Raw genomic sequence first — 27,565 nt, 5'->3', positions numbered from 1 at the left:
GCCGGGGTTCCCCCCCCCCCCCTTAAAATTCCTGCCAGACCTAAAGGGCTCGGTATGGATTAGGAGGGGGGCCGCACGCTGTTTTTTTTTCAACTTTAAACATGAACAATAATGTGAATGGCATTCGGACATTTGGATGCATCTGAATCTTCGTTACCGCAACATTCAGATTCGTTTGCATTCAGTATTTGTTTCATTCGGAAATTAGGATGCATCTGAATGTCCGAATTCACGAAAATTCCTGCAAATGTGCATTCAGCTTGAAACGAAATGCACGCATCTAAACTAAACTAGTTGCTGTGACCTCCACCATCACATGCCCGTTCAACATTTTAGACAAATATTTCCTTATAAGCTTGATAATGCAATTAAAGTGGACTTGATGTTGAATTTCACATTAAACCTAAATGAATAGGGCACCTGTAAGCATTACCAAATCACATGTATTTTTTTTAATTACAAAAAATCAAAAAAAAAACTTTTAGTGGAATTAATAGATAAGTGTACTTTGAAATTAAGTGCACTTATATTTTTGGCCCTTTAAGAGGATGCCACTGGTTCCTCCCTCCCCCTGTAGAAATGCATACTTACCGAGTTCTGACTGGCTCAGCCTCCATTGCTTGTTTACATTCTGCAGTGGGCATCTCCTTCTCCTGGCTATGCCTGTACAGTACATCCTCTTTGACTTTTGTGGGGCTCGTTTAGCTCCTTCTCCTGGGCAGGAGACAAGCCCCATAGAAGCTAATGAGGATGTACTGTGCAGAAGCAACCGGGAGAGGGAACAGTCCTCCACAGGATGTAAATACGCAACAGAGTCCAAGCCCGTCAACACTTAAGGTGCCCATACACTGCTCGATTCTCGTACGAGAATCGTGCGAAATCCCGCGATCGTACGAGAATCGAGCAGTGTGAACGAAGACGTGCGACCGTTTCTACTGTACGGTCGCACGTCTTTTGTCGAACCAACATGCTCGAAAACCCGCCGAGAATCGTACGATTGTCGGCGGGTTTCTAGCCTGCTCACCCGATAGCTTCGGAACGGGCCGCTGTGCGCACGCGCACACTGCCCGTTCTGCATTGCGGTGATCGAAGCCCGCCCCTCAGCGGGGCGGGCTTTCGATGATCGCAAGTACGATCTGCCCGTCCAAGGTGGGCAGATCGTACGAGCTTTCAATAAGCATACGACCATCGCAATACAAAAGTATTGCGATGGTCGTAAGGTGTATGGGCACCTTTAGTAGGTATCCATTTGCACCGGGTAGGGATTGGTGAGCTCATCATAAAGGGGCCAAAAGGATAAATGCACTTTGTTTTAAAGTGCGCCTATCCTTCCATAAATAACCAATGTTCTGAACTCCTAAAGCCTAGACCAGCCTTTCTTAATCAGGTTGCTGTGCCATCCTGAAGTGCCTTTTGGCTTCCTCAGGAGTGCCTCAAAATTTTTACACAGTGTCATGCCTTTATATGGTGCAGACAGGCCAGTCGCCAGGACCATGTCGAGGGAGGGTGGGACTTATCCAGAAAATCTCCGTGCAAGCCTGCTCCACCTCCCTCTCTCTGCCATGCTGCAGCAGCGCAGCTCCTGATGTGATGATAGCACTCTAATGTGAAGGGGAAGAATGTGGACTGAAAGGGGCTTCTTGGATAAGCGTCTGGTATGGATTTTTTTTACATTGATGGTTTTGCATTTTAGACTGGGGTGCCTCAAAATTTTGAGGGTGTTGTGACTGAAAAAAGGTTGTGAAACTCTGACCTAGATTAAACCTGGCTTACGGTTATCAGGAGCATTGTGGTGGTTTCACATCATTAGACACTACAGCGTGTCATCTATTATCTTGTCTGAAAAACTTGCACTGAGATATGGCACAAATTACGTTGCCCCAAGTACAAACATGTTTTTTAAACTTTAACACATTGGTAGGATTATTTACATTAAGATGAACTCTTTCAAATACATAAAATGCATTCAAAAACTATAATTCCTCTTTAATAAGCTTGCTTCATTGCTATTTTTGAACAATGCTAGTTATAGAATTATGATTTTTGGTATTACCCCTCTATGGTTGTTTAGCTTGCACCCACTGCCAGCAACTTGCTTCTACGCCTTATCCCCTTTAATCTCCTCAGACAAGGAACATACGCTATAGGTGTGTGCCAGCACCCCCGTCTGGTCTACAGTGAGTACTGTAACTGTGGACAAACGTCAGTGTGTCAGCCTGCCAATAAAATCTGCTCAAGGGATTGGGCCAGCGGTGTATTTAGGTTACGGGCTGCCCTAGGACAAGATGAAACTCAACACCCCCCTCCCCCCATCTAAATTTGTCCCATCCCTGCAAGTCATTTTGCATAACCTGTCAAGTCGCTGGATGCAGCTTCTGACAGGTTGCGCTATTAGGTCTCATTCACACAGCTTAGAGCCGCCCCGCACAGATCCATGCGCCGTGCATGGTCGTAACGGGCTGTTCCAGGGAAGGACAGGTGCTGCGTGTGATTGTACACAACAGCCTGTTCTTCTCTATGGGAGGACGTGGCCGTACTCCGCCCTACGCTCACCCACCCTGCACGTCAGTGCGGGTGTCCGTACTCGTACACAGACAGTACGGACACCCGCACGGATGTGCAGTTCGGGTGTGCGTACGGCCTCATCCTCCCATAGAGAAGAACAGGCTGCTGCGTACAATCACACGCAACACCTGTCCTTCCTGGGAACGGCCCGTTACGACCGTGCATACCGCATGGATATGTACGGGCCGACTCTAAGTTGTGTGAATGAGGCCTTAGCGTTGCAGGGAAGCAAGGATCTGAGGTGGGCTGTAAAGGATCTCTGGTTGGCTCTGCAGATTCTCAGGCAGAGATTGCCAAAGACCCTGCACATCCCACCATAGACCTTGCACAGAACTTCTGAGTCCCTGAAAACCCCACCACAGACCACTCCAGAGCCCACCATAGACCTTGCATTGCCCACCATAGACCTTGCATTGCCCACCATAGACCCTGCACAGAGACTCTCAAGTGGGCTGTGCAGGATCTATTATGGGCTGTACAAGGTCCCTTTCCCTGCACACATGCTGCTCCTCTTACCTGCAGCTCCCCAGCCTGCTTCCAGGATATGCCACTTCTTCCGGTATCTTCGTCCGGCCGCCGAAGCTTCTTCCTCCAGCCACCCGCAGCCTCCACCGGCCAGGCTGCCTCTCTCTCTGTCCCATCAGCCCTGTGTCTTCCATGCTCTGTGCCTAGACCCAGCGGCACATACAGCCGCAAAACTTCTTCCTGGACCTGCCTGCAGACTCCGGCGGCCGGGCCACGTTTCCTCTGTCACCCGGCAGCTCGCTGCCAGGCCCTACTAGAAGCCACCTGAGTAGGCAGCCTAGGCTGCTTAATTTTGTCCACCCGTCGCCGGCTTTCCTCTTTGCAGGGGGGCGAAAAATGCTGCACCCTTGCAAAGTGCCGCTCCAGGCAAACGCCTTGTTTGCCTTGCGGTAAATACGCCCCTGGATTGACCCAGTGCCTTAGGAAAAGTTTCCTTTTGTCAGTTACCTTGGTAATGACTCTAGCCTGATTCCTGAGTTCATCTATCAGCTGCCTGCCCTGACTGTCTGCCTGTAATAAACCCTTGCATGAATGCCAACTACCGTAATCTCTGTCTGGCTACTAATCATGCATTTGAATGACAATTTAGTCCTTTGCCATAGTATCAGCTCACAAGAGTTTGACAAGCAGCTTTGCAGCTTCATGGGTCATATATTGCTGGATCAGGGCAGGTTAGTATAAACCTGGCAGGGAATGCAGGGAGAAGAAACTGCACCAAGGGTTACTTTTTAGATAATTAGTCCATCTGCAAAAATAATATTTTGCCTTAGGACCACCGCTGAACATATTTTAGAATGTACGCACTGTTCTCAGACATAGAAAACATTCATACATTTCATGTGACAGCAAGTAGTTAAACCTCATAATAGTTATTGTTAATGTAACAGTATTTGGGTACATTCCTAGAATTCTTGCAGCACTGGAACACTGTCCAAACACGTGTCTTTTATTATCTGCAACAATGGATTAGAAAACTGAAAATGACCAAATGACAATCCCAATACAATTCAAGACGGTTAGGAGGGCCCTGCCCGTGAGGTTTAATGGAATGATCTACTACCCTAAGATGCATGTAGTCATCCATCGCTAATACGGTGTCTGTGGTGCATAATGGGATTCTTTTCAACTGCTGTAAACATTTTCAGAAGCATCCTCTGTGCCAGTACATGAGCTGTGAATATAGCTACCTGCGACTATTAACAAATACTGTATGTCCCCATAACTCGATACTGAACTCAATAGCTGAAATTGGATTTTATAAATTGAATAGACTTTCCTTCACAAAGGCATGGTACCACTCCAGCAATTGTTTCCTATGTGCCCTATGTACGTTGTGCTGCACTACATAACAATGCCGCACAGCTTACCGCACTTCAATAAAGTTATAAGAAAAAAGTAAAGAGTTGTAAGGACGCACTGCATGTCCTTACTGCCCTCCTTACTGTCCTTAAACCCTTACTGTCCCCACGTCCTTACTGTCTTTCCAAGGAGCATTCGATTTGTGCAGCAGAGGAGGAGACACGCTCCAGTGATCACAGAAGCAGGGAGTCCGCTTGGATGGTCAGGTGAGTATAACTTTTTTTTTCTTTTAGCACCTAGACACAAACAAGCACTTAACCCTTGCAGTGCTGGGGAAGCCCCTACTGCAAGGGTTAATACATTTTTTTAACTGGAGTTTTTCTTTAACATATAACTGGAGCCAAAGCCTTTTTTAGTAAAGTGAAAGAAAATGTCAAATTGTGGGTTGTCTCCAGAACAGGAACAGAAGTTTTGAAATGGGGTGACTAGTTCTGGTGACCCTGCTGACCACTAGGGATTTTCTTTAATTTGGAGGGACTTCCTCTCACTTCCTGTTGTGGCTATCGAATAGGAAGTAAAGGGATATTTCCGCAATAGGACAAGAAAGAAAATGCTGACAGGGGTTTTAACTAGGAATGCACTGATACTGCTCCAATACTTATCCCGATACCGATCTGCTAAAGATTACCTCTGACCATCAGTGCCGCAATGGAGCATGGAGCCCACTTCTGGCCAATCAGGAATCCGGGTGGCTGGTCATGACTTTCTGATTGGCTAGAAATCCAGCTTCACGTTGCCTAGGGACACTGTGAGGCAGCTTAGCTTCCTGACCAATAAGGTAGCTGGGAGGCAGGCCGTGACCCACCGCCTGGGTTCCTGATTGTTCAGGAAGCCAGGCTGACTTGCAGGGTTCCTTTCCCTGCAAGTCAGCCGGTGTGCTTTCGATAGAACACTAGCTTCCCAGGCATCAGGAACTGACCTGCAGCTCGTATTCCTGATTGGTCAGGAAGCCAGGCTGCCTCGCAGTGTCGTGAGGGAGCCTGAAGCCAGTGTGCTTTCGATAGAACACCGGCATCCCAGGCAATCAGGAACTGACAGGCCCATTCTACCTCGGGATGCCAGTATCGGTACTCAGCATCAGCGAGTACCAATAAAAAAAAATATCGGTACTCGTACTCGATACCAAAAAAACAGTATTAGTGCATCCCTAGTTATAACCCTCCCTTACTGTGACTTAGAAAAAAAGGGTTTTGGCTTCAGTTATACTTCAACTTTTTACAGCCAGTAACCCACAACAAGATTTAACCTTTCCTCGCTGATCAATTGCAGTGCAGTGCTGCAGTGCTGCACTTTGTACATTGCTCTTCATCTTCCTAAACAAGGCCATAGATTACAAAGACACCAAATTAAGAATGATTTATACACCTGACAATAATGATAACCATTGGAATGATTCATCTGAGAAAGCAACCGTGTTCAACGTCTAAAAAGCAGATCAAAAATTAGAGGAAATATTCCAGAGCTATGTATGAAGAGTCATTCCAAAAGTTTAATGTCTGGGGAAGGTTATTTATCCCAATGAAAAGGGAAGGAGGGGGTTCCATCATCCCTTGTAAATTACAACACATAGAAAATTATCCTATATAGGACTTTTAAGGTACCTTGTATATATGACATTAGTGTATCTTTTATTATGATTAATCCAATTATTTAAGAATAAATAAATAAAAAACTGAGGCAGATTTAAAATCAATCAGTATACAGAGTCACAGCAAAAGAAATCATGAATGAATAATACATATGTTTTTTAAATGTCTAAATCCGAGGGTTTAAAGCTGTTCTGGGTTCTCTTTCTAAAGCAAAGGGTTTCCCTGAGTCATTTTTGCATATTTTTTTGCTCACATGGTAAAATGCTCACATTAAAATTACTTCAAACCCCCAGAAGTCCATATTTTCTGAAAGCAGAGACGCTGGAGAATAAATGTTGGCAATTGCAATTTTTTTCCCCGCACAATATTAGCAAAATTTTTTATCAAACTCAAATTTTTTGTAAAGTATTCCTTAATTATTAAATTAATTTTAGTGCACATAAACACCTATTTTTGGGGGTACAAAGGGTAGGTATTGTAAATAAACTGTGATTAAATTGACACCAAACATGTTAAGACTTTAAAATTGCCTGCACCCATGAAATGGCAAAAATATCCAAAATTGTCCACAGTTGATGCTTTAAAAACCAGAGGAAAAAAGCGCTGCAAGGGTTGACTGTTTGTTGTTGCCTAGGGGTATTGTGTAAATGACTTTTAATTACCTGATCCACGCTCCCACACGCTCCAAGATCGGCTCCTGCAGTCTGTCTCCCCTTACGCTCTGGCAGTAGGAGGTCCTCTGATATCATCACTAATGCGGGTCCATAGCCCTTCATTATGCACCAAAGGACAGCCAACAAGCCAGAGCGAGGTAAGCGCCGACTGCTGGGAGAGTGGTGATCAGGTAAGCAGATGTCCTTAACAAAGCTTCCCTAGACTTAATGAGCAGTTAACCCTTGCAGCATGGGGGCAGCACATCTGCAGTGGGGAGTTTTTTCCCCCTAGAGATAGGCTTTATAATATGATGGTGGACATTTAAAGGCTGTGTGGCTCAGAAAAGGTTCTTTTGCTCTGATTTATGTTCAGGCATAATATAAACTTAAATGAGAGGGCACCCTGCCATTTTACATAACAAAAACAAGGCGACACTTGAAGGCTGTTTGTGCCTAGGTATTTTCTTTGTTGAACAATGCTACTCCTTTTTCATGTCTATCCTGCCCTCGTCTTTATACAATCTCCATCACACTTACATCAGAGCAAGCTGTTTTGTAAACTTGGCTTTATTTTCTTGTGCAGTAATTGAAATTCAAGCTTTTGCCAATAGTCTGTAGGTATTCCCACGGTGCCAACACTTATGTCAGCACTCCGCTGAGACTTCATGGGAAAACCAACCGAACTGCTTTATTTGGCATACGCAGGAGAAAACAAGAATCTGTCACAGAAACACAACATAGCTGTACAGGATCCACATTTTAGGTTACTTGCAAAGCAGATGGCATTGTTAGTGGCTTAAGCCCTGGTACGCTCCAAATAATGATTTGTTTCCAATGCTGGAATTCTTCCTTGAATTACCTACTTTAAAACAATTATATCACTATTATGTTTATTATTTTCCCAGCTGCGCTGGCATCATCACTTATAAATCCAGAACAGGCTGATAAATATTAGCTTTAGCAAATGGCTGGCAGTATGAAAAAAAAAATAATGTTTAGTGTGGTTTAGGAGATGCAGCCCAATGCAACTAATCATATTTCTCCACTTATTTAATAAAGAGATTTGATTGGCTACATTAGTTTAATGTGCTAAGATGACATAATACTTATACCACTAGCAGCTGTGTAACCATCATTCAAGTGATATAAATAATAGAAACTTCAGAAAAAAACAGTGCTTTCTGTAAAAAAACAATTATAAATAGTAAATCAATATAGTTGTGAAATAGTTATACTGAAATAGAAATACTGTATAAATTTATATCTTTGAAAATCAACACAAATTTGTAAAATCACAAAAGATTAAAACATACAAGTATCTTTGCAATCATAAAGTGCAGTATATATATATAGTTGGGCAAGCGTAAGGATTTGAAAGACTTTGACAAGAACCAAATTGTGATGGCTGGTCGACTGGGTCAGAGCAACTCAAAAACTGCAGCTCTTGTGAAATGTTCCCGAACTTCAATAGTCGGGCCCTACCAAAAGTGGTCCAAGCAAGGAAAAACAGTGAACTAGTGACACGGCCATGGGTTGCCAAGGCTCATTGATGCATGTGGGGAGCAATGGCTGGCCCATGTAGTCTGAAGCAATAGAAGAGCTACTGTAGGTCAAATTGCTGAACAAAACGTTAACCACTTGAAGTCCGGGGTGTTAAACCCCCTTCCTGTCCAGGCCATTTTTCAGTGTGCTATGTGATAGCAGAGGCACGCTGACAGGTCCTCTAAGACGCCTAATGTCACCTGGGGACCCCCCAAAGAAGCTGATGAAGCAGAGATCTGCTTCATCAGCTTCTTCTCTAGCTATAGCAGCCAGAGGAATGACAGCTGAATGCGGAAGTGATGTAATAGACATCACTTCTGCATTCAGACGTCGGAGGGAGTTCAGCAAGGAGGAAGATGTTGATTTCCCTCCCATCTTTCCAACCAGCTTTCTCAATTCTCAATTCAGAGTTCATTCTGAATTGAGAAAGCTGGTTGGATGACCAGTGAAACGTCTTCAAGGAAAATACAGCAAGTCCAGCTGCCTTGACGTATTTTTTACAGATACCATGAACTGGATGAATGAGAACCTTCACAGACATTTTACTGTATATGGTGGGATTAAAAATGGAGAAACAAGTCGTATGGTGATGTCATTCTTAGCTGATGGTGACACGTGACAGGAGGAAGCTGTGAAACAGTTGGTCTGTAACACTTGTAGATGATTAAGTGTTTGCAAGCCTGAGTGCTGGGAAAGCACTAATATTTTATAAGTGGATTTTATAAGTGGAAAGTCACCAACTCAACAATCAGAAAAATCTGCTCGGAGCATGCAAGACTATATGCACTACAAGGATTTCAGCAAATGTTTTTGCAGATTCATAACTTTCTCTGTTTTAAAGAAAGATCTGTATAAGAAGTCTAGTCATTATTATCTCCTGGGCATTTTTGATGTTGTAATCAGAATTAGATTAGATATTAGAGGTAAATTAACTTTTAAAATAAATTTCACCCAAAAAAACGGTGTTAAACAAAATGCCATATTCTTTATATTTTTTTAGAATCTTGGAACATTGTAGCATTTTTACAATAAATGCAATACAAAAATTGCTTCTATAGCAATTTCACTGTATATCTTAAATTTAAAGGAGAAGTATTGGGAGAGTAAAATATACTTTTCCCAATAGTTTGAGTTGGCCTGTGACACTGCCACTGTCACATGTCAGCTCTATAGCTCAAGAGCTTAGCAATCACAAACTGCTGATCACTCAGCACACAGTCTTCTCCCTGCAGAGAGTAGTGACTGGTAGTCACTGCTCCCCACAGGAATTTCCCCCTCCCCTTTCTCTGTTCCTCCAGCACTCCTTGGAGGAACAGGGGAGGGAATGGACACAGCTGGTTGTGGCTCCAGAGAGGCAGAGCCATCTGTCAATCAGGCAGGATCCCAACAATATTGTTGGGATGTTTCCTGGCGAGCAGTAGCCTGCTATATGCGGCGTTTGGGTCACAGGAGTACAAAAGAGGACCCAAAAGAGATCTAAAGCGAGGAAAAAAAAAAGTTTGGCTATAGTTCTCTTTTAAAAATGTAATTTACTATTGATCTAAATCTCAATTTTAGTGCAAGTGGCGTTTTCTTTTAAAGTGAAACTATTGCTTTTTGGTCAGTTTTATTTCAATTTTTATAGACATTTATAAAGTGATCTTCCACTCCGGGTTTAAATAAATCAACATTAATTAAAAAGTTTATTTTACAAATTAACATTTACTACTGTATGCTTTCATGACATTTAGGTTGCAGAGCATGCTGGCTTTCTAATAAGAAAGCCTAGTACTACCTTTTCACATGTTGACTGCCTCTGTCTCACTAAAACCCATATACGGCTATATGAGCTAACAGACAGCATGAGGGCTACCTATGTCTCTTTTCTGATTCATTTAGGTGTGCATTGTAAATAGACCTAAAACATCAGTCAATCATATCCACAGCCTAGCAGTAAATCATAGAGCAGATAATGTACACTTGCTATAGCACTAGAGAACGATCAATGATTTTTTTAGGAGTGCAATACTTAACACAAAGCATTGCACAAACTTGTTTACTCTTAACACGTGTAAAATGGCACCTAAAGATTTATTAAGCTCTTAAAGTATTTACAATTGATGACACCTTATATTTTGAACTCTTAATTGACCAGGGGCAGTAGATTCGTGGAGTATTTCTATAAAAGGTCATAGAACTGCTGCCTGCTTTACCTGCAGGGTCCCAAATGTTCTCCTATGCCAGGAATGAGCTGTCATTGGCTTAAAGAAAACCACATCTGTTTCAGTAAAAGTGTGTAATGCAAAAAAATTTCAGTCTGCACACTGCAAAATTTTGCACTGGTCACAAAGGTATGCAATAACCTTGTTCATGAAGGAGTTAATTTGATATTCTGTAATCAAGCATAAGCAGTAACGCCGTACAAATAGCAGTGGGTGGAGTGCCATAGCCATCAATCAGATTTCAGTCTACTACAGCCAGATCAATTGGAAATATGTTGGTTCTTTTGTACACTTCCTTGCAGATTTAACTGCAAACAGGTAAAATCAGTGTATGCTTTTTTAACCATTTCCACCTTACAGTTTGGACACAAAGTAAATATGCCGACACCATGCTGTATTATCTTTAGTGTCATGAATTTGTAGATATGCTCTACAATTAAAATGGCAGGAAAGTTAGAGTTTGTGACAAAGGTTAAAGCAAGAAACAGGAAGCTGCTGCCACCTAGTGGAAAATTTGTGTTTTGCAATTGATGCTAATTTTAATATGCATTGCAAGACACATGAAAGGTTAGTCAAAGCAACAATAAAAATTTATGAAAATTCAGACTAAGGGTCACCATACACCTTACAATCTGACCATACAATCTTTGTACAATCGATTTTAGATTTACCAAATATATGTAATATGTAATATGAGGACCTACCTAATCCATCCAATTAATTTGTAGATGGATTGTAGATGTTGTCTTCACTTTACTATGGTATGCTGGTGACTTCCTCCACAAATTCCTAATTGAGCATTTAAAAGCTTGCTGCCGGGCTTCCTGTTTTAAGGTTGCTCCATTGCCTTTCTGGGTTATATGGAGCCACCCTTGTGTGTGCGTTCCCAGCTTACAGTCCCTGCACTGTGTGTATCAGCACAAAAACACAGCTCTGAAGCCTAGGGATGGCAATGACTTTGCCATCCTATGGGACCAGCTATGGGACCTTAGCGGTTAGACAGGTTTGGCTGGTGAGTGTGATGGGAAACTTTTTGCTGTTCTGTTTAAAGTCCTTCCATGTGCACCTTACTTTAAAGTTGGTTATGAGTTGATGAGTACGTTTGCCATTCGTTTTGCTTATCCTATGGGACCAGCCCCATGTGACGTCGCCAGTCTGCTCTCTCCCCGATAGGAATTTCAGGGAGGCAGCACTAAAGGAGGAGGACATGGTCATGGGGCACCTTTGTTATATAGAAACTGAGTCACTGGGCACAAATATAAACTACTTATTTATTGGGGACATTTAATTTTGCTCATCAGGATGTATTACTCTCAAAATCTGCAAGAGGGTAGTACTACTGGGGTAGCCCCACTGCCAGGGTTAATTTCTGTAATAATGGCCCTTGGAACTAAGGGCCTGCGTCGAGATTGATTTTGATATTGTATGTTATATGTATATATTGTATGTCATGATATAGTACTCAATGCATATCTACAGACTTGGGTAAAACATAAGGCTCCATTCACACATGAGCAGTACATGCTGAAACACGCTAAACATAAAACACAATGCATTCCAATCTGCATTGTTCAGACTAGTGCGGTGTCCACGCGATATAAAACCACAAAATAGTCCAACTGTGATTTTAGAGGCAGATTCTGCGCGTTTGCGGCTATTACTATAGTTATGTGTATGTTACCGTTTGTGCGTTTTCGTGCCACGCAGAAAAGCTGCGCAGAGAACAAAAACGCCATGTGTCAATGGAGCCTTAAGCCGGTTCAAAATTTATTTTACCTGCTACATATTTTATGTGGAGTAGAGTCTAGAGATATACAGTATACGTATTTTGCATGCAGTCCAGTTTTAATTGCCTGACCATCAAAATTGCTAAATACATTTTTTCATACATAATTTCATGAAAGTTAATACAAAATTAATTTATTTTGTTCTATACCGTTAAAGCTCTGTGCTATGCCTCTCCCAGTGATATAAGATGCATCAGTCAAATTGGTTTCAAGAGACATGAATGCAGTAAACTGAACACTTGGACTTTGGAACAGGGTTGGGTTTTTATTCTCTGTTTAATATTGACAGTGTTTATGAAGTAATGCCAAGTGTGTTAAAGAAAAAAAAAGTCTGTGAACTTGCAATAAACTTTCAGAAACCATTTGTGGCATGGACTTTATTTGTATTCAGCGTGCCTCTCATTCTTCTCGTTACTGAATTATTTTTGTAGGATATCAAGGCAAGACGTGATCAGAAATCTTATCTTTCTAAATATAATGTATTATAACCTGCATAAGTATAAAACACTCAAAGGACTCCAGAGCTGTCATTAGAAATCTATGCAGCTAGAGGGTCACAGTCTAGGAGTATGGCAAGTTAGTGATCTGTGGCCTCATGTAACAAGTAAAGATGAAGATCCATAAGACTAGAAGCCAATGACTTAAAGGAGAACTATGAGGTGAGTGATTTCCACTCATCCTCATAGAGCCGACCTATGACAAAGAAGCTGTCACAGACCAGCTCTATTGATCGGGAAGTGAGCAGAAACATGCACTGATCATCTCCCTGCAGTGAGAGGTGACTGCCAGTCACCGCTACCTGCAGGGATTCCCTCCTCCCTTTTCCGATCCTTCAGCGATGACCGGAGGAACGAACAGGGGAGGGGGTGGGAACAGCTGGCTCTGCCTCTAGATAGGCAGAGCTAGCTGTCACTCATGCAGCTGGGTGGATCTCGACAGTATTGTCGGGATCTGTCCCGGCTGCGGCGCTCTCAGTAGCCCGCGATATACTGAGCTTTGAGTCACGGGAGGAGGTTAGTTTATGTCCTCCTGTGACCCTAAAGAGGACTATGGAGAAAAACACTTACCCCATAGTTCTCTTTTTAAAGCCTATTTAAGAGCCAAAGGGCAAAGCGGTTAAACCCATGGCAACAATTCAGCAGTCAGTTGCTGAGTCTGACTACAACAGACTCAGTAAAATTTAAGTCTGATTAGTTTCTGTGTCTGAGTGCACAATCACTCTGCCTTGTCATTTCTTAATTGCCGTGACAGGGGAGGGGCTGGATTCCCCCCTCCCTTCTCCGATCTGCCAGTGCTGACTGGCGGAACGGACGGGGAGGGGGCGGGTACAGCTGCCTCTGCCTCTAGATAGGCAGAGCCAGCTGTCACTCACGCAGCTGGGCGGATCCAGACATCATTGTCGGGATCCGCTTCAGCTGCGACGTCTCAGTATACCGCGAGCGAGCTGTAGCGGAACTATGGGGAAAAGCCTTAACCCCATAGTTCTCCTTTAAGCTACAAACCAGGCAAACATCTAAATACAGAGATTAAATAAATATAACAATCAGACTTCAATTTTGCTGAGTATGCTGTTTTACCTTCTAAAGGAATTGCATTTCTGTACATTCATTTCTTAGTTTTACACAGCCCTTCCACAGCCTACTGATTGAAGAGTGAAAGAGCAGCAGGAGACTGATGAAGCCATTCCTCCAAACTCCTCTCCTGTCAGCATATTTGCATGTAGCACACCTTATTGGCTCCCATTGCTGCCTGTACCCCTCCCAATCTGCCTCTCCCAATATGACCTCCCCAGATTTCCCTGCTTTTTGCATGGTATCTCAAACCTCCTTTTGCATTATACCATTAGGTGGTTCTAAAGGAACTCAAGTCCAGAGGTCAAATTGTCTCATTACTAGAGTGCCAGGACATAAAAGTATTCTACAGGGGATTTAATATGCTAGCCTTTCCACGTGACTGAAATATTAGTGTTAGGTGAAGTGACCTTTACCCTCCGCTGCCACCGCCATAATTGTTGTTACCAGCATTTGAACAAACTGTAGGCTGCTATAGATAGCTACTCCACTTCTTGGAAGAGTGATTCGGGTAACTGTAAAGATAACCAATCACTTCTACATTTATTGTAAGTTGCCGCAACCCGCCACCCCCTTATCCTCCCGCATAGGTGCCTGGGAGCTCCATTGCAGGTGTCAGGAGGGAAAAAGCAGCAGGAGATCGTCAAAAGAAGCATACTGCGCTCAATCAGTTTCAACAGAGTGGAGGGGTGACATTAGGAGTCTATCAGACCCCCAATGTCTCCTTAAGGAGAACTGTTCACCTGTACTATACTATCACATAGGGAGCTTACCAGTTCCCTTCTTGTAGAAATAAAGTAAATAAAATATCAAGTTTATTAAAAATAAATTTTAAAATGCTCCAAAAAAATGTCTAAAAGCCTCCCGCCCCATGTTCATGCACATATGAACACAAAAGCATCATACGTACTAGGTAACCCCATGAACACCAACGTGATGGCAATAATTCAAGGGACATTTTTCACCGATATCTCTAAAATGATGACCTGTAAAGGCTCTTATACTGAAAATATAGATGTGATAAACAGTAGCGTAATTGTCATGTGACAGAAAAATTGCAACTACCACCATTTTATTCCACAGGGTTTACGCTTTCACAAAATATATGTCTTGGGGTTTTAAGTGCGCTTAATGTAAAAAAAAACTCTGAAAATGGGCCTAAGTACCTAAATAAAAATATGGGCATCATGTATGATAAACTTTCTCATAGTTTGGTTAATCACACACATTTGAACACATAAAAGAGAAATGAAAGCATAACTAACCATATACACGTTGCCACCAAAGATACAATCCGGAAACGGCCAGGAAGTAAAATATTGCTCCCACTATTGTTTTCCACTCATTTGGTGATCCTTTCTTCATCTCTGCATAGGATAGGTCAAAGCTGATACGGTACACTAAAAGACAAAGGATATACATAACAATCAACACGTATGACTTCTCCAAATATTATTGCTATTGTAGGTATATGACCCAAGGCCTTTTTACACGTCTGCATGAAGTGGCCATCATCTAGTTAGATATTTTTTCACAAGCATATACAACAGTGTAAACAGCCTCTTTAGTGAACATGAGACATATAAAATGTTAACCTAATGTAATATTCAAATAAAAAAAATAAAAAAAAAGTTAATGTAACTACTGTCATTAGTTTAGCTAGAGCTGTGTATAAAAAAACAGACAACTAGTCATAGATACAATTCACTAACCAATATCAAGCTTTAATTGCTAAAATAACTGTTATTTTCAGCAATGACAGCCAATGAAAGCTGTAAATAATGATCATTATGGCAAACAAATAACATATGGTTTACCACTTAATAAACTGATCCTATCTAAAGTAAAGATTATAAAGCATTGCTGTCTATGATAAATGAAAGTGTCTATCGACATTTTGATGACTTCTTGTTGGCTTCTTGATTGCATACTTGCTGTTCTTCCATTGGCAGAAAAATAAGCAAAAGTATTAGTTGGCTAATACTAGACAATGGAGTCTTTTAAAAAAAAAAATAAATCCCAGAGCCATTCGCCCTGCAAATGAATGTTTATTCTGTGTGAATAAAGAAAAAAGTGAGTGTTCTTTGTATTTTTTTCTGTTTAGGTCAGATATTATGTAATATAATACTGCATTGTGGCCACTAGATAGAGCTTAGGAGCATAGGAAATAAATCGTTATTTCCTATGATCTCCACTACTCCATCTAGTGGCCATAATGCAGCATGACAGGACATTATATTACATTGACCGGAAAAGAAAATGTATCAAGAACATTAGCTTTTACCTCTATTTGCACAGAACAGACATTCAAAGAGATTCACAGGGCGAATGGCTCTATGAATTGTTTATAAATAGACCCAAAAGTGATTTTAGAATTGTAATTCTTCTTTAAGGTGGATGATTGTTTTACTCAAATGAGCTAAACAATGCTAAACTTTGAATAGTAAAATCTATTCTATGTATAATAATGTACAAATACATTTGGGAAAGAGCAAGTTACATACATGCTAGTTTCTCTTCTCTTGTCAGCTGAGTCCAGGATGCAGCTTCCTTTACTTTCAGAGCATTCTGCTGTGCCGTCAGCTCAGATACAAAGGGTGCATCAGGCAGTGGTTTGGCACGGGAATCATAGTACCTTGGTTTTGAGTAGTAAGGTACTTGGTCACTTGAAACATCTGCACAGAGCATGAAGAGGAATCAATGTAAATCATAAACAAAAAAGGAACAAGTGAAGATTCACTACGATATTCACGAACTTCACCTCATTCACTAATCTAAAGGAACATTCCCTTGCAAAGTAAGCAGCCTGTTGGCTTTTAGTAAACCAACCCCCATGGAGTCAATATAACATAAAATCCAGGAAATGCAAGTTCATAGATTATCACATTCTAGTCTGACACTGAAATTAAAATACGGAAACTTAGAGGACAGTGTTACAAATTCCTACACCTGTTGGTTAAATCCCAGCCCTATGTTGCTATCTAGAAGGGTCTGGCCAGGCTGTACACGAGCCAGTGTTTTTGTACCCAGGAAGGCACTGTAGAGCCTTCTGAAAGCAGAAAGGACAACTCCAAAAATAAAGGATTTAAAACTAATTTTATGCAAATCACTTCTTTTTGCCTATGGGTCAACTGAACTGCTGTGCTACACCATAGATACACTAATAATATAGATCTCTTTATTCCAAACTGCACAACACTCTTTCAGGTTTGTTGGTCAGCATCAACGCAGTGTATGTTCACCATGGCTTGTATGAAGAAGGGCTTGGGGAGCAACACAAAATCATACACAGTTTATGATGAGGTGAACTTAAAGTGTATGTCCAGCCAAAATTTGTCAGGTATTCTAATCTCTCCTTGCTCTATCCAAAACTAAAAGAAAATATTTTGGGTGGACATACGCTTGAAAGGAACCAAGAAAGCCATCTACTAAATCTGATCAAACCACAACATAACCATATTTAAGAGAGCTGCACTGTGCTTCTCAGTGGTTTCATTAGGGTTGCCACCTGTCCAGGATTCACCGGCGGCTGAAACCCGGACAAAAGATGTCAGGCAGGCAGGGACAATCAAATAATCAAATCAAATATAAGGTAGGGGCTGTTGGACCCACACTGAAAATTGTCTCGACTGTGATATTTTTACATATGAATGGGTGGCGCTATTTACATATGAATAAGCCGCAACTCATTCTCCCCAAAAATTTCTGTGCATCGCTAGAGTGTTTGGGTTTCGCTGGAAGAAAAGGTGGCGACCCTAGATTTCATTTATAGTTATTTTTAAAACTTATGTTCCATTTTTGCATTTTTGTCTTCTTCAATAAGGACTTTACTTACAGGAACACTGGCACCATAAAATAACCTGCTGCTGTTTTGTTTTCAGGTGCTGTTTTCCCATTGACCCCATAATTGTTTACACTTTGTCATATATTAAGTGCATATATTTTTTTTTCGTGAATTTTCAAAATGATGTTTCTGGTTTCTTAAATGCAGTGACATACCTTTCAATTACTTTAGTTTTTGTTATTTTATGTTATGATTGTATTTAATAACACAGGTTACCCTAGTAATGAATGTGATTTCATTTTTATGGTCATGTTTCCTTACATTCCTTTTAATCTGGGATATGTTATCTGACATGCTTGGTTGTCCCATATTTCAAGCTACTTGCCTTTACCTCATTTCATAATATATACTATTGACACACACACCAAAACCATTTTTTTCTCCACCTTGACAGTAATTTTACAACTTTGCTGCCCATAATTGTCTACACCTATAGAACATTTAAGGTATATGAAGACTGGTGTTCAAATACGCAATATCCATTGTTGAACATACATTTTTGTGTGCATGACCTTTGAATCATTATAAGTGAGAAAGATAAGTTTTATGGCAAACCTTGGCTTTATAGTACCTAGTACGGGGAGTAAACATTACAATTGTAAAAGGCCATGAGCAGTTTTACACAGGATTTCAGCTTAATTACTTTGCTAAGTCTGACAAGCCAATCTTACAGGGTAATTCACAAAAGGGTGAAGAGTTTGGAGAAGACAGGAGAAGTGAACAATCTAGGGCAAAATATCTCATTTGGAAAAATTCTCCAATTCAGCTCACTTTCCAGTTCAGTTATGTTGTCCTAGATTGTTCCCTTCTCCTGTCTTCTCCAAACTCTTTAGCCTTTTGTGAATAGCCCTGTAAATGTGGGAATGCCTTATGAAATAGAAACATGCATATTTAAATATGATATCCCTTGTATAACTGTAAACAATCAAATAATGCCATAACACATAATAATCAAGGTTATACCCATTATGTCATCAAGGTCAAAGGTGTAATGGCTTCAGAATTTTCTCCAATATTACTTTTTGGGGTGTATCTAAACTGCTTTGGACACTGATGCAAAATGTAAATAATGGAACTATGATACCTCCCTTATATAAATAAAATTCAGAGTATGTACAGTAGAAATGCCTCATTTAACATAGGTATCTATGAACCGGAAAGTACAACAGGACAAAATAATTCTGCTTTCCTGAATGAAGAAAGGAGTTGTGACTCTACAGAGGTAATGGTTGTTAGTTTTGCTAACTCTTGTTGCTATACCAATGCATCTTTTCCCAAACAATTTTTTATAGTTCATGCAGAAATAATTTAGCATTCCATCATTTTATTATTTTAAACATAAGAAAATGAAGGGCCCCATTACTTCTCTGCATTTGGTTGCATTGCAAAACCACATGAATGTTAATGTCTGTTGCGCTAAGGCTTGCCATGCCATGCCAACAAAAAATCTGCACTTTTTTTAGTTCAGCACACCACAATGCAGGACATGCCAAGCCAGCCCATCCTAAATGACTACATGGTAATGGACATACAAGTTTTATTTTTTGAACAGTGCACCACATTTCTCTGGTATGTGTGTTGTCATGAACTTCAGCATGGGTCCATTGGCACATACTATACTTGTGCATTATATATACATTATATCTTTACTAACCATGTGCAGACACGAAACTACTGGTGGAGAAACTCCTCCATAGAATGGATCTTGGACCACGAAGGGAGCGTGCAACACTTACTAACATCTATAAAAAGAACAGACAAATAATACATGCTTTTTAATTCATTAAAAATAACATATCTTTGTTATAATATATTCTGGTCTCAAATGTGAAAGCTTTATATTTATGATGCAAAAACTGTAGAACACTATACCTAAAACCTGATAGGTTTGGTTTTTCCTTAGCATGTTCCTGATGCTTTATGCTTTGTAAAGTTGTTTAGCAAAACTCATCATAGTGCAAGTGACTAGTTCAGCTATTGTAATCCTCGAGAGGTTTTGCAGAGCAAAGTCAAATGTGACCTTGTTGGAGACCACTTCTACTTTTCTTGGTAGTAGGTCTCATTTAATACAACTGCAACAAGTAGGTAGAATACAAGACATGTGACAAATATCTTGGCAGAAATCTATCTATCTATCTTGGCAGAAAGACATAGTCCATATTTTTGTGAAAAAAAAGAATAAATGCACACACATTGATAAAAGAATAAAATGTGGATTTAGAAATATTTTGCATTGGAGCCTGCTGAGCATTGCAACTGTGATCAGTGCATTGTGTGTGCAATGCAAAGGCTCCTGCAGAATCTTCTCCTAGCCCCAGGTCCATATGAAGGTATGGACCTACCATTATGGGGCTGGAGAAAGTCATTAATGAACTGCGTGTGCAGTGGGGTCCCCACACTTGTGGTCCAGTGAGATCTATGAATTTTTTTTTGCTGTGGTGGTAGATCGATCTGTGTAAATAGATCTGTGAATTCAGCAGGGTTGTGTATTGCTCAACCCAAACAGCCACACCAAATTCAGACCAAAACGAAAGCTCGTGGGGAGAAGCACCTTGCAATTCAGGTAAATTGGGGCAGGGGGGCATTTTGAGGATAGCGGCTCGGGGATATGATCCTAAATACAATGATCATCTGGTTACATGATCCCTGCTGAAGGACTGGTTTAGCCAATCTGATTGCTGATTGTCCCATTCAACAGAGGTCACATGACTAAAAGTATATGCTTTTGGTTATGTGAGCAGCACTGGAATAAAGCAGAAGCAGTATTAACTTCTGAAAACTGCATAGCTCTTCTATTAGGCCTTGTTCACATGGGCGGACAGAGGGGTCATAAAACTGCAAGGTTGATGTGTGGTTTTACTGCCCCCAAGCTGTCTACTGCAATGGTAGCACTGCGGCCGCACAGTGCTGATTACATTGTAGCGCCATGTCAAAAAATATACAGCATACCATGTTTGATAAACGGTGCCGCTTCTGAAACGTAACAATTGAAATTAATGGGACACACGTACGTGGTTGCGGCACTGTATTTCAATAGAGAGAAAAAAAATTGTATTTCAATGAAAAAAATGCATTCAGGAGGTGGCAGTATCGCTTCCTGAACACCAGGCAGCCACTGCTCTACCGTCCTCTGAAAAGTGATCCACGTGTCTAACTCTTTATCTATTCATTCCAGCAATGCCAATAACATAGTTTTATGTCAACATCTGAGTATAGGTTCACTGGTAGTAAAAGTTCAGAACAAGCAGTAATGATTTGTAGGACCTATCAGATTTAATCTTTCCTCAGTATAAAAGATGATTTGTAAATGGTTACTGCCAGTTATTGTCCCTTGCATATTGCATGTTGACCTATTGAGTAAGGTCTTATATTGTAGTGAAATATCATATCTAAGGCCTGATTACAAAAGACAGAGTAAATGGCAGTTTATAGTTCCCATGCTTGTAGGTTACAAAGCAATGCATCCACTAACAATTAATCTAAATCAAGTTAATAAATTGAGCACTTGACATGTACAGTATTTTTTACTAAATTGCATATAAATATCATGATTTTTTTTACATACACTGTATTTTTCGAACAGCAAATGGTGGGGGAGATGTGTAAAGGGCTTCAGAGGGCTTCCATGCCGTGTTTTTTAGCAGACACATGCAATGCATAAATGTGCTTACACATTTTCCCCAGAAATGCATAATTTACAATTAAAATTGCATAACTGTTTTAATAATTAAAACTTAACTCCAGCCAAGCAGAGACATATACATAGAATGTGAGCAAATAGCTGGGGATCCCGGGGATTTAATTGACCATTACAGTAAATTATGTCATCCAGGATCCCCCCTCTGTTTGCATTCTGTCAGCTGGGGATCTGTCATTTACAGGATAAGGAGCACGGTGGGGAAACATTGTCAGGCTGCAGTAGATCGTGATTGATGAGGATTTACATTGCCGGACAATGTGATTGACAATGGATTTAATTGTACTTTTATGTAGAAGGTGCCCTGCAAGGGACCTTGTTCCATTATTCAGGGAGAGGGGCCTCTTCCTCACATCCGGGCCCTCTAAAAAAAAAAAGAGGAGATATGTAGGTGGGGACTTTAGAATAAGCCCTCTCTGTCTTCTCCAAGGGGAATGAGTACAAGGGTACATTAGTACCACTTATTTCACATTCCTAGAAAGATTAATATGTATTTAAAAAACACCAAAACTGTAAAAACACGCAAACACTGCATGTGGAGCTGGGCACTGCTATAGCCGACATGTGCCAATTCAAACGACAATTTCAAAAAATACTGTTCAGCAGAGACTTTGAAGGTGGCATGTGAAAAACACCAATCCTTTCTAATGCATGTTCAGGAGATGCCTTTAAAGCCCCTTTCCACCTTTGCAGAGGTATTTTTTTTTTTAAATATGTCGGCAATCTAAATCAAGTGTACATGAAGCAAGCATTTGCAGCTGATGTATATGAACTTAGAAACATAAATGTTTTTGTTAGCTTTCCTCTTCAACTCCGCTTGGAAATTTTTGCCTCTGTGCTGTGCAAGCAATGTGAAAATATCCCCCACCACCACCCCCTGGTCATTGTATTGTGTGTAAAGGCAGAGCTAGTGGTTACTGATCGTGTTACAATGGGTGACAGGGAGGGGGGCAGCTGATAACTGTCTGACACCCTGATGTCTGACTGAATTTCCTGTGGAGAAAATTATTTTGTCTTTTTAGGCTTCAGGCCTAATAAAACTTTCATTTAAAAAATGAAGAAAGCCTGCAACGTGAGCCATGAAAATGTGCACATGTATACATAATCACTGCACCTCTTCATTACCACAGTTAATGCAATGCACTTACAAAGGTGGAAATGGGCTTTAAGCTGTATGCAGTGTTACAGAACAATACAATACTTATGGACAGCGTCAGAGACACCGTATTCTGGCATCACATATTGTGCATATGTTATTGATTTACATTATTCCTTGGCTTTAATACAGCATAACACCCAAATCTGAATTATTTCAACTTGACAAAATGGTCTTTCATGTAGTTTTGGCTGCAACACCTGATATTTTATTTAGCAGTAATAGACTGAGTGCTGGTAGTAGAAGTCACAACAGATCTTAAACCTACTGTATATTAAGGTTTACTCTTCCAAAAAAAAAAAAAAAGCCAACACCCTCAACTTCACATCAATTGGCCAGCTTTATAATATAGCTTGTGAACCTTTTCGCAGTTCCACACTGCATTGTCTTTAAGCTTAATAAAAACAAAGGGGGTTATTCCCTTAGCTGCCAAAGGCAGCCGAGTGACTAACCGAGCCGAAGTGAAGTGAGCCGAACTCTGTTCGGCTATTCACTTCAGCCTTGTACTGCTGATTTCAGCTGTACATCAGCTAAAATCAGCCGTACATCGGCTGCCTTCGGTCAGCCGAACATGCTCTGCATGTTCTGCTGAGCCAAAGTGCAGAAGGAGTGCGACCCAGCTGATCCAACATCTGGATCGCTGAGCCAAAGCTCCAGCAGCTCACTCGCTGCCGTTCGCCCCTATTCTCATAGGGGCGAACGGCAGTGAGCGAATAGGCGGATGCTGCCGAGCGGCATTCAGCTCGGCTATTTTGCTCGCTACCTCCGAGAAGAATAGAAAAATGTAAATAACTTTAAAACAAGTTTTAAACGTATTTAAAAAATGTTTTAAAATAGGAAAATTAAAAAAGTTAAGAAAATAATAAAAATATTTTAAAGAAAAGAAAAAAAAACGATGCATGCTGACCCAACCGCACGCGACAAACTCCCGCCACATAATGTTGAATCTGACAGATGCTGGCAAAATATAAACACTTGGGTGCAGCTAGCAGTGACATCAGCCCTAGCTCCACCAAACTGTTTCCTATTGGCCGGCACCTGCCAGAGTCTTCTAGCAGGTCCCGGACAAAATATAAGGCTGGTAGGCTGCATTCAGCAGTCAGCTTTTAACAAAAAAAACAACATTAGATGGATTTATTTTACATAAAAAGACAGATAATTATTGCATAGACTTTTTGTAGTCCCCATTATAAACCAGGGAGACAACAGCCAGATTTTAATAAAAAATAAAAAAAATCAACATTAGAGTGTATTTATTTAATAGAAAAGGAACAACAAAATATTGCAAGGAGTCCATGAACAGTATTTAAGCAGTTTAATGCTTTTTACGTTTACTAGACACTTTTTTCATAGTGAGAAACCTGGCAGCTTTTAATAAAGCATTAGTATTAGAGTGCAATCATTTCACACAAAAAAGCCAGCAAACTATTGTACTGATTCCATACACAGTATTTAAGCACTTTTAGTAGCCTGCATTTTGAACAGGAGATACAACAGGCAGCTATTAATACTAAACAAAATCAACATTAGAATATATTATTTAATTAAAAAAGCAAGCAAAATATTGTTCTGACTCGATACACAGTTCAACAGGGAGAGGTCAGACAGGTTTTACTCAAGAAATCACAATCACAGTGCACCATTTCGCGGTTAATCACACAGTACAGCAGGTACGTTGTGTTGTCATTCATTTGAATGGCACCCCAACGTACCTCCCAATTGCAGTGTGCTGCAGTGCAATGAAGTACCGCAATAACGTTGCATTGCTGTGAGTTTTTTTCTGCCAGTAAGTGACATGGCCACCTTTTATACATCGCTCTAAGTTTTTTATTCCTCTGGCAGGTAAAGCAGGTAGACATTCTTAATGTGTGCACAGTAAAATCTGCAAAAATTCTATCATCTAAAATAGGCGAGTTGCTAAATCCTGCCACATGAAGACTAAGGTCTCGTTCATACCTTTGCATCATGGTAATCATTTGGTATCGCACAATAATGCACCTACTGTGCATTATAGTGCAGGAGGTATGTTTTGTTGCCATTTATTTAAAAATCACCCCAATGCAACTCCTGGATGCAGTGTGCAGCAATGCAGTGCAAAGGGTTGAAAAAAGATAAACCATTTTTTATTGTATATCACTTGCTGCTACAGAAGAGAGTAAATATATTAAATATAGGACTTTGGTAAATCATGATATGGTTTTAGATTGTTAGTGGTTGTTACAAGTATTTTGGTAAATGAAGCAGAAAAAAACAGGCACACAAGGGTGTAACTATAGCCATAGCAGACCATACAACTGCCACGGGGCCTGGAAATATAGGTGGTCCAGCATTGTTACAAAATGATTTAAGCAGGAAGCAATAGCATCTGACAACATGAACAGATACATAGAAATGCTATAAAAAGCAATTGGTATTCAGTAGTATAACTAGAGTTATGGAGTACGATGGAGATTAGAGAGGCAGTGGAACCCCTTAATGATTTTTCTATGGGGCTCCAAACATAGTTATGGTTCTGCAGGCAAGTCCAAAAATAGTGGATCCCTGAGGGGATGTTATTGATGCCAGACATGTCACATGTTTTAAACTGACAACAGATTTGAAAGACAAACCTTGCATTGTTGTCTATCCCTCCCTTGAAACAAGTTTAATCTGTATAGTTAATAAACTCCTGAAAGCTATAAGTGTTGCATATTTTTAGGTCACTCTGTGCTGTTTTTGCTTTGTTCTTTGAGAAAATGACATTGCTGAGCTGATACTTTCCATATGTATACCCTAAGGCCTGGAAGGAATGTACTATATAGGCCGAGCAGACTTGCCTCTAAGGCAATGGTGATCAGTAGAACGTCACAAAATGTTCTGGATGTATTCTTTTCTCTTTAATTGCATTTTGCTCCACATCCCAAGCACCTGTAGTAAGAAATCTTGGGCCTTGTACATGTACTGTAAGTGGATGATCCTGATTTTATCTACAAAAGTTATAACCCACTGCCCGGCTACCTGATTGGAAAGGAAGCCAGCTCCATGCTCCTTCTGTACTGCTGGTCAGAGGGAGATCACCCTCTGAGCGGAGGTTTTGGTATTGGAGGTAAGTATCAGAGCATTTGGGAAAGTATGAATACTCTCCCAAATTCTCGGTATCCGCACTGATACTAGTATGGGTATCGGTGCATCCCTACTAAAAATGAGTCACCACTCCAAGCTCACTTCTGTAATGGACTATAATCTCATATTTAGTTTACTAATTGGTATTGAGATTGTAGTCCATCAAGGGAACGGTGGCTACTTTACAACACACACGCACAGGGACCATGGAGAACAAAGGTAGCCCCCCTCCAGTGGGAAGCACAGTGTCAGCACAAATTCAGAGATGATTTGAGGATCTACAGCTGAGTGATACACAGATAAGATACATTTTTGTTATTAGTTAAAGGAGAACTATGGGGTTAGGGCTTTTCCACATAGTTCTCCGAAGGGTAACGGGAGGACACAAACTAGCGTCCTCCCGTTACCCAAAGCTCAGTATACCGCGAGCTGCAGCTCGCGGTATACTGAGACGACGCAGCTGAAACAGATCCCGACAATTATGTCTGGATCGCCCAGATGCGTGAGTGACAGCGTGCTCTGCCTATCTAGAGGCAGAGCCAGCTGTACCCGCCCCCTCCCCGTCTATTCCGCCCGTCAGCGCTGTCTGCAAGCAGAATGCCATTTAATAAATGTTTATTATATAAATATATACAAAGGTAATACAATAATATTACATTGAATTTAAAAAAAGATTGTAATATTAAAAACAACCTAAAATTGGTGGAAACACATTACACTTTCAATTTAACACGTTCAAGTGAACAGTTAGTTTAACTTCTAGTCTTGGATCCAGTTATCTTCATCCGTGCATTCTATACATTCTACACAGGGTTTGTAAAAGCTCAATCCAAAGATTTCCACTACTATAGAGATTCAGCATGCTCTATGGGCAGTATGTTGATCATTAACCTGTGGCCAATTCACAAAGCCATTCTATGGCAGTTTTAATTGTGTTCTATGGTAACAGTGATAAAGCTGACTGTCACACATGTTTGTTGTATGAGCAAAGTCTCTAGAGATGAAGGCAAAGCAGCCTGTAAACCTAGTTCTGTATAAAGAATGGTAAATAATAAGTCACACGTTATAAGTTGGCTGTTAATCATGGGCATTTTTGCATGGAGTGCTGTTTTTCATTAGACTTTTTGCTTCTGAAGAGTCACTTCTTTGTCAAAAAAAATGATATGTTCACAAAAATAATTTCGAAAACCCAAAAATATATTATGTTGCAGTTTAGTGATTAATCCATTCTGTGATCATAAAAGTTATATCGGCATTTCAAAATATACTTATTTTGTGGGCATTAGGGCTGGATTTCTGCATAACCTACATTGACTGTGGCCAAGGTCATCAAGGTTGCCAGTACAGAACAAAGTTTCCAGGACACAGGAACTCAATACCATATTGTGGGTGACAGCCCAGTCAGTGAGGTGGCTAGCGTTAGATTGCCCACTCATTTCCTGGTTAACTGTCAGAAGGTAAAACGCAGTGATCACTTGATCACCGCTTACCTCTGAACTAGAGAAACCTGCCAGAGGGCTGACTTTTGCTCTGTATGAGGCTTCGAGTGGCCATTTTGGAGAAGCTTGTGTCTGATTGGACACAGAGGTCTCCTGAGATTTTGCAGCCAGTTTGTATTCAGGGTGGTTATATATAGCCTCTGCTGTGGTCATTAGAGTTGCCACCATTTCTTCAAGCGAAACCCGAACACTCTAGCACAGCACGGCAAATTCTTTTGAAAAATATATAGCCAGGAGAGAGAGAGAGAGAGGAGAGACAGCTAGGAGAGAGAACGAGGAGAGAAAGCCAGGAGAGCGAGGAGAGACAGCCAGGAGGATGAGTGAGGAGGGACAGCCAGGGGAGAGACAGCCAGGAGGTAGAGAGGAGAAAGAGTGAGGAGAGACCGCCAGGAGGATGAGCGAGGAGAGACAGCCAGGAGAAAGAGAGGAGAGACAGCCAGGAGAGAGAGAGAGAGAGAGAGAGAGAGAGAGAGAG

The 27,565-nt window shown here is 40.9% G+C and overlaps 1 protein-coding gene across 1 annotated transcript in view; it reads right to left on the bottom strand.

Annotated features, from left to right (window-relative positions):
- The window catches only part of LOC108793657, a 45,206-nt gene that overhangs the window by 8,300 nt on the left and 9,341 nt on the right, over positions 1-27,565 (bottom strand). Inside the window, exons 2-4 of the mRNA XM_018564663.1 lie at positions 19,291-19,378; positions 16,297-16,467; positions 15,058-15,192 (exon numbers count right to left, since the gene is read on the bottom strand). Coding sequence (XP_018420165.1) covers positions 15,058-15,192; positions 16,297-16,467; positions 19,291-19,378 — 394 coding nt within the window. The remainder of the gene's footprint in view (positions 1-15,057; positions 15,193-16,296; positions 16,468-19,290; positions 19,379-27,565) is intronic.

Source organism: Nanorana parkeri, unplaced genomic scaffold (genome assembly GCF_000935625.1).
Source record: "Nanorana parkeri isolate BGI_ZX_2015 unplaced genomic scaffold, ASM93562v1 scaffold771, whole genome shotgun sequence".
NCBI lineage: Eukaryota > Metazoa > Chordata > Amphibia > Anura > Dicroglossidae > Nanorana > Nanorana parkeri.
The sequence above is the reverse complement of the archived record's forward strand: the minus strand, read 5'-3'. Positions and strand labels throughout refer to the sequence as shown.